General features: G+C 28.2%; 1 protein-coding gene across 2 annotated transcripts in view; it reads right to left on the minus strand.

Annotated features, from left to right (window-relative positions):
- Positions 1-231: 231 nt before the first annotated feature.
- Positions 232-8976, minus strand: part of LOC106687377 (MAM and LDL-receptor class A domain-containing protein 1) — a 39876-nt gene continuing 31131 nt past the window's right edge. Inside the window, exons 13-18 of one of the 2 annotated variants that reach the window (XM_067048267.1) lie at positions 7910-7997; positions 7595-7753; positions 5463-5659; positions 3823-3988; positions 3171-3227; positions 232-734 (exon numbers count right to left, since the gene is read on the minus strand). In XM_067048267.1, the coding sequence (XP_066904368.1) occupies positions 3178-3227; positions 3823-3988; positions 5463-5659; positions 7595-7753; positions 7910-7997 (660 nt within the window). In that variant the 3' untranslated portion in view covers positions 232-734; positions 3171-3177. Of the gene's footprint in view, positions 735-3165; positions 3228-3822; positions 3989-5462; positions 5660-7594; positions 7754-7909; positions 7998-8976 lie in introns of both variants that reach the window. The other variant, XM_067048266.1, reaches the window with a different exon arrangement.

Here is an 8976-nt window from a genome sequence, read left to right on the forward strand (position 1 = left end):
GATTATTTGTATAGTTACAAAATATACGTGATTCAGAAAAGCTTAAATATAGCTGACTACCATACCTTTATACATTTAAATTACCTTAATGGAGAAGGGGCAAATGTCTTTCAAGATGGGTATGTAATAATGTGGAATAGATGTGATTTTTGTTTTCTGTAACATTTATTAGTGGAACAGGGTAAGAAGAAGACAGTTTAATATCAATAATTTATTTTGTCATGTTATAAATACTATATAATTCAGAAAGGGACAAGACACTGCTTTCAAATATCACAAATAATTCTAAGTAAATAAATTATAATCTTTTATGTAGCTGCCCTATTGCATATTTGGAGATTTTTTCTGCACATTTGATGTTTTGTTTTTATTACATATTATATTTGTATTACTTATTATATGGCATATTCTGGAGGGTTTTTCTCCATAAAAATTATTATGCAGTAAAACAGCTTATTTATAGTATGAAATAAGGGATAATTATTTAACACGTTTACAAATTCACGAACAAATGAATTTTACTTATTTATTATTTTATTTTTTTACAAATATCACTTGATTGAAAGTACATATGTACAAAATGATAAAAATTATACAAAAATTAAATGCAATGGTATTTTTAGCACCATTGTAATCTACATTATACATTTGTGCATATATTTCGAAGTTACAGATTTTCCAAAATCTTCTATCCTTTCATGCCTTAAAAACAGGAGCATAGTTTTCATTCCAACCTAAAGACAATAATTTAGAAAGCTCAAGTTTTTGTTAGGCGTTTCCTTAACACTTAATACTTCAGTCATTAATAAACACATAGAGAAAACATATTTTTAAGTAAATAACTTTTTTATACTTGGTAATACATTCATTAAATGTGTAAATTAAATGCTGGAAAAATTTAGATCCAATATTTTCCTTTCTGAATAATAAATATTTAAGGCTAACATCTTAAAATAAAAATAAATGTTTACAAAAAACATTTGGGTTAAATTATAAATTTCAGGAAAAGATGAAGCAAAATGAAAATAATGCTTCTTTTGCCTTGTTTAAAATTGAAACAAACTTCTTCACTGCCTAGTATCTTGAAGGTAAACCTATAATATAAATGATTAATGCCAATTTAAGATTGATTCAACCAGTTTTCGGTTTAATTTGTAGAAGTCCTACCCCTTTCTCCTAGTAAAGCTGTTTTTTAAAATTTCTTTGTAGGAAATCTTGTGTTTCCTTATTTCTGTACCAGTTTTAACCCAAAGATACTCAGTTTCACTAATATGAGGAGATTGGGTCAGAATTTTAAGGACTTCAAAATTGAATACCAGCCATTCTTTCACTAAATGTAATTATCTTTCAGATTACTATCTTATTTAAAAAAAAAAAGAAAATTGTTTTTAAAGTTTAATTTTTCCACATTTGTCTCAAAATATCAATATATAAATTTTATTTCTAGATACTAGCCGTAAAATACGAGGTCTCAGTCCCAACAGCTGAAATACAGCATTCATTAAATCACCACAGTCATGTTTTACAGTGACCCGAAGGATTTTTTTTTCTATTTCTTCTCCCGCCTTGGTCCACAATAAACAGCTCTCATCAGATTCCAATTTATAAAGTTTAAATTCTTATATAAACAGGACTATGTTCCAGAATTCTTCAGCATATTAATTTTGTATCTTTTGATTTTGTTTTTTTGCTGATGAAAGGTTTTATTTTTTAGTGACCCTTCCCAGAAATTTATATTTTATGAGAAAGATCAGGGCAATTCTGGATTGACCTTTCTTAGTTAACTATTCTTCTATCATACAAGTAGTTTTGGAACACTAATATGTAAGTTTTTCTTAACTTAATTCAAAATCCACATCCCATCGGCTATTAAAAAAATAAATTTCTGACTAACATGGATTTCTTTGAAAACTGACTCTTTCAATAATATACTGAACTGTTGAATGATTTCTCATAATCATTTCAGCTATTTGCCAGATCAACTTCCCATTCTAATGATAGATAATAATTATTCGACAATCTTTTATGGTTAAAAGGGCTTCCATAATTCATCGACTTAAATACAATGAAATCTAAATCAAAACTTTTTTTTAATACTCCATCGGTTGCATATATAGGAATCCCATTAATGGGAAGCTGGATCTGTGAGATCTGCTCACCAAATTTTGATATTTAGAAAAGACTAGCCATTTTTTTTTCAATCTTTGGATTAAAAATAACATAATTAATATTATCAAATTTTTAAATGAAGTTATTGTATAAATCTAATTTAGGAACATATTTTTACTGGAAACTTTCGCCTAATCCAAGTAAGTCAACTTAAAAATTAAATTAAAAAAAACGCAGTGACAAAAATATTAATTAATTATTAAACCTCAGTAATAATCAGATTATCTTTAGTAATAAAAACAGGTTATAAAAAATATTAAAAAAACACTAGTCAAGAGAATTGGTTGAGGGAGGGGCTCACCAATATCAAGATAGCATGGCCAGTGGAGATAATCGTTTTTTGACTTAGTAATAATAAAAGAATAACTGTAAACATAGCGAAAACAGCAATATAATTTGAAATTTTTTGATTGAGAGAGAGTTGTTGCTTTGATAGTAAGTATTATGCAAGGAATTTATAATATAATTAAATATTATAGCATTATAGATAAATATATAATTTTATAATTAAATATATTATCATAAATAAGTATTATGAAAATGTCCAATTGTTCCATAAAGTAGATAATAGTACCATTTAAGTCAAAGGCCATGATCCTGACAATATTTTCAAATGTGAGGATAATTTTTATATCTATCTACAACAGAAATATTGTTGAAATATATTAAGTAGTTAGTATAATAAAATTATACTGTATATGGTACAGTAATCGATATAGTTTGTACCATAATTCAAAAGAATAATTTCGCCCACCTCTATACTAATGAGCTAGTCCAATGTGCTATGTTATTATATGGCGTGATCTCCAAAAGAACAATTCCTCTCCCTCCAATCTTTATCGGAATTGATTCTGTCAATAGCAAGGTCGGCAAAAGAACTATTCACCAAAAAGAATGTTTTCTTCCTCCTCTAGTTGAAGCTACTGAACAAACGCTTTACCTCACATAAGATTCATATTTTTTTATGTTATAAACTTAATATTTGAGAATTCTTACGTTACTTTCAAATTATGTGGACTGCAGCTCCTGATTTTTGATTTCTGCTTTCTCTGGCCTTGCTGTTAAACAAAAAATAAAGGAAAAGTTATTGTGGACCTACTATTTAGAATGGATCAGTTTTATAATATACATTTCTTGAAACATTGTTTATAACATACAAACATATTTATTTAAATACATAAATTTTCATGTTTATAATTTAAAAGAATATGCCTTCAAAAAATATAATAGCTTTGGTAGGGATTTCATTTAAACCCAAATGATTTTTTTTTTTTTTAAATATCCTTAAGGAACCTTTGTCTAGTAAAATAAAAGTAGAGCAGGGAACTGCATGAGTTGTATGCTGGCACCCTATGCTCAAATAATTATTAAAGTAAGAAGGTTAATAATTACAAATATAAACATTTAATAGTGTACCAGAAAAAACTTTAAATGTGGGAATTAGCATACACACTAAAAAAACTTTATGAAAGGATGATACAAGAAATGAAAAACAAGAGAATGAAAATATACATTTGGATAAGGGGTATTAAGGAGGATATTTATGTATATCGATGAAAATTACTGGAGAAGGCTAAAACAGTTTAATTCCTGTTCATTCATAATATATAAGTGAATGTGAGCTATAATATGATAAGATAATACTCTACTTACTTGGGCAGGAACCTGGTGTGAACGTTATATCATCAACAGCAAATCCACCATTTGTTGCTTGACCTTCTAGAATGATATGAAAATCAGTATTAGAATCAACTGTGACCTGAGCTGGCATCCACAATGGCCTTGTCGTATCCACATTTTTTACTTCTAAACTCCAAATCTATGAATAGCATGAAAAAAAAAAAGATAGAAACTATCAGCATTTTATCAAGATAAGGGCTATTCTTACAGTTCTATATGAATAGCCCAAAGAGATAGTAAATATGTAGTTGTTTTACCCAGTAAGCACCTCACACATACTGCTGAAAAAAATGCCTAAGGAAATGAATTTTTAATTTGATATGCAAAAAGTATGACTATATGACATAGATAACAAAATGTTAATGGACTTCAACATTTTATGGACTGAGCTATATTTTACTAGTAAATTGATATGGTTAAATAAATTTATCAATTAGCAAAGCATGAATTATTAAAGTCTTTTACCATTGTTTTAAAACAGGAGGGGGTAGCTCCATACTGTTGAAATAAAAAAAATGATATGATAGAACTTGTAAAATTGAGTGCATTATAAAATAATAATAATACACAAAACACTGTTGTTTTGTTTTTTATCAAGAAAAATGAAATAATATGAATTAAAAATGTTCATGAACTAATTTCCATTGGTAATTAATTTAAAAGGAAAGTATTTTTGGAAAAGAATGTATTTTAATTAAAGATGTAGTTTAACAAGTGTTTAACATTTGGTTGATATTGACTTACTGATGGGGCTGCACTTTGTCCTGCTAAAAGTCCAGACTTCCTGGTCTGTATCCTTCTAGCTGCCCCATTTAAGACACCAAACTGTTCTAGTTCTCTTGGTCTCAGTTTGGTCAGTTTCTTGCTCCTATGGCTCACCATTGTTGGGATGTTGAGCACTTCTAAATGTAAAGTGTGTGGGGTTCACCACCATCTTCAACCTGTAGATAAACTCCCTGATGAAGGAATAGCTCCCTTCTTCCATTAAACAGGAGACAAGTCCGACTTGGTGAGGGTGAATATCCTGGTCTTTCTTAACAGTCTCGCTCAGTGACCTTCCATTAGGTTAAATGCAGCCTTTAGTAGGTTGACGAGGGCCATTAAACCGGTGGGAGTGTAAGGGGAGAAATATGGCTTTTTGTTATGAGTTGGTACCCATCCAAGAACTGATGATGCTTGATTTTGATTACATATTAGAAGCCTCTATAAGCCTATATCTATCTAAGTTTGATTACATATTCATAAGCTAAAATTCATCTATTTAAAAAAACTTTGTCCAACTGTTAAACTTATTTTCGACACCTAATCAAATAATAGGCCTACTGGGTTGATATATTAACATAACAAATTAAGTTGGTTGGTGTCATACTCTGCTGGGATTTTTTTTTTTACTTCACAGCTTATCAAATGGTAATAAATAGTTCATTGTTTATTATAATTTATAAATAATAAACATTATCATGACCTATTAAATTAATATTTAAAAATGTATTTCATAAAATAGTATTTAATAGTTTATTTCTTATGCATGGAGTAAGTACCTCTTTGGTTATTTTACAGAGCCAATAAAAAATATCTAGAATAATTACTGAAAACAATTTAGAAGAAAATACCTTTTCCATTTCATTGTTAGAGCTGCTGTTATCTTGTCTGATAACTTGCATAAGAGCGGAATCTCCAGCACCAAATGCTGCGTACCAGAATGAAAGACAAATCTGTTGTTCTTCACTTCCTTGAATCAATGGTGAAGCTAATCGTACCATATTGCTCCCAAGCATTTGATTGAACAGATCATAGTAAATATAGCCATCTGCCAACAAAGTATTAATGAATTAAATTTTATGTTAACTTGAAAAATAAAGTAGAGAAGACCAAAATAATATGGTGTTTGTATTGTCTAAACATTAAAAAAATATTAATATCCCATTAATAAATGTAATGGGAAAAATTATTGTTTGAGGTCTTTAAAAAAAACTTTCAAATTTATTCTATGATCCAATAATAGTAAGTAATAAAAACAAATTACGAAAGAAGTTCTATCAGAAGCAGTAAAAAGATTTAACCATTGAGACAGGACAAAGTCACCTTAGATCACAAGGAGAGGCTAAGCATGTCGGATCACCAATTTCAATGAAACTTTTTTGGTTATACTAGGTCGAAAAATATAAGACACATGTCCAAATGTTCTTGTTGATGTGGCCTAGGAGCTAAGATTTATATATAAAAAATTTATATATTTTAAGAAATTTTTTATGTTCCACCTTTGTTCTGTACATATTTAATAATTATTATATGCAAATAAATTTTTTGTGTAAAATATGGACAAAAGATTATTGATTGTATGAAATGAGTTTAAAGGTGTAAAAAATTATAAAAACCAAAAGCTACTTCCTGTAATGTAGAAAAAAAAAATTAAGTTGAGGAAAAACAGAGTATGATTTGGTTTTAGTGTATTTACCCTTAAATACAAATTTTAATATAAATCAAAAACTAAAAATTTTTCCAATCCCTTTCCAAAATGGATTTTTGGAGGATTTTTTTTCTTCGGTTGCCTTTCATTCATGAAATAAATTCATAACTCCTCATAATGTTATAACAATTATACATAACTATGGCTGTTGGGAAGCTGAATTTCTGCTCTTTCAAATCATGTCAATATATTTTAAATTTTATGCCTTTATATGGAAAAAAAATTTTCTCACATGTTTTATTTTATATCTCCCATTCTAATTCATTTGCAAAGGTCAAATTTATACCATTTTGTGCAGTTTAGAGGTTTCTAAGCCACCTTTATGTTTTGTGTAGATTAGTGGTGTAATGTTGAAGTTATTACAATTTTTATGATTTTTGAAAAGAAATTAGAGGCCCAGTTAGGCGAAAAGTATGAGTAAAATTTTTTATTTTTTTATTACTATGAAAATTCGTATTCAAGGATTTCTTAAGGTACAAAAAATGAATATCAACTTTACTTCTCCATTAAAACAAATTTTGTCCCACATAGGTTGTTTTGTTGGTCTAAATTATTTTAATGCTGTTCTGTTTTTGGATGAATAAAAAAAAAAATATAGTCAATGGTATTAATTGAGCTTAAATAAATTCATAATCACAAAAACCAAAAATCAGTTCTTATGAAGTAGGTCGAAAAAATTTTCTTTAGAAAAAATGAAGTCAGATTTGTTATTAATGTCCTCAAAAACCCTTTGATATGAATTTTCATAAAATACGAAAAATATTCTACCTGGCTCAATTTGCAATGGCAGTGGGTCTGAATTGTTTCAATTGTGTACCTATATCACACAAGTTTCTGATGACTGACGGTGCAAGGCGTGCCAGGTAATATATTTTGTAATCTATGAAAATTCATATTTAAGGGTTTTTGAGGACCCTAAAAACGAATTTGACTTGATATTTTGTAAAGAAATTTTTTTAGGCATACTTTATAGTTTCATTGAAATCAGTGGTCCCAAATGTGTGGTCTCACCTTGTCAATATATAAGCTAGAACAGGGATGCCGAACCTTTATAAAATGTGTGCCATAAGCTAGGGTTCCTGATTTTGAGGCCACAATTTTATCCTGTGGATTGTCAATCACTTATACTCAGCCAGCAAGGTAAAATAATAGAGTATTAAGCTCATATACCTGTAGATGGTAATGATACTGTGCGTCAATTGGTAAAAAAGGAAATTGTGTTGTTACTAATCATAACTGTTTATATTGATATCTTTATGGAAATTAAATTGTTACCAGGGCTTCCAAAGGTTTTATCAGCAAGGTTAGCTGGCCGTCTGGTACTAGTAGCCATTCTCCATGAAGGTGAACTTTTTTCTGTAGCATTTTTCCATCCACACATGTCACGCTCAAATCTGCATTCACCAGTTCTTACCATTGCACCACTTGGCATAGCTAAAATTATAAAAAAAATAAATATATATAAGATTTAATGCTTCATTTTAGCTGAAGTAAAATAAGTTTCTAATTTTAACAAATTAGCATTTTTTTTTCTAAGCATTAAGCTCATTTCAAACATTCTTAGGTTAAAAACTAAAATATATTACTCACTGGAACAAGATCCACCAAAAAAAGTAATGTCATCAAACGCAATAAATCCATTAGATCTGCTTGAACCCCAAATTCCTTCAATAATAATCTGAAAACACAAATATTAAGTACTTGAGATGAAAATTTTAAATTTTCAATTGCACAAAATTTTAAATATATAATTTTTAAGTACCTCTTATATTTTATACCATTGTTAATGGTAAGAAAATATAGTAAAAAAAAAAAAAATAGAATTATTATTTTTGAATGCTTACTATAAATTACTAGAAATACAAAATAATTCAAATATTATTTCAAGAATTGTATACCGAAACCAAAAAATGCTAATTAGAATCTTTTTTAAAAAATATTTAATATCTAGATAGATTATAATTTAGAAAATAATAAGCTTACAAATATTAATAAAAATAATAATTTTGATGAATCATCCTTTCACCTTCCTCTTGGTATAATTTCACAACCTCTCTAAATTTTTCATGCTTCTTTGTTTTAATTTAAAAGTATAAAACCTTCAACCTCAATGAGCTGTATTATTTTAAATTTTATCATTGGAAACAAATGCCTGCCTATTGTGGGGAGAGGGTTTCTTCTATAAATCTTAAAACAGTAACCTTTATTGGTTGTCAATTCTTATCTCCTTCACCATTCAAACTCCCTTCTTGGGGAATCTTGACTTCCTTTTGTTAAACTTTCCTGGCTATCCTTGGCTTCTATCTCTAGATTAACAAAATATTTCCTCAATATTTCTTAGGCATCTTATCTTTATTATATTAAGAGTAACTAAATCAATTTTCTTGAAGGGCCATGATTTGCTTGATTGAAGGGTCTACAAGTTGCAGGAATTCCTCTATAAATAATACCATAGGATAAAAATGTCCCTTATTCAGCGATTATTAATATTGAATACTAAAAACAACAAACTGCTATATCATTTTAATAATAATCCATTTGTATTCAATGAAATGTAATTATTCTTAGAACTTTTGTTACTGTAAGAAAATATATAATTTAATTAAGAATATGAAAATAAAAAGAATAATAAGAAACAATTATATGGATTGAGAGTA

This window comes from Halyomorpha halys, unplaced genomic scaffold (genome assembly GCF_000696795.3).
Source record: "Halyomorpha halys isolate HHAL.00 unplaced genomic scaffold, Hhal_1.1 Scaffold953.1, whole genome shotgun sequence".
In the NCBI taxonomy this organism is placed as follows: Eukaryota; Metazoa; Arthropoda; class Insecta; order Hemiptera; family Pentatomidae; genus Halyomorpha; species Halyomorpha halys.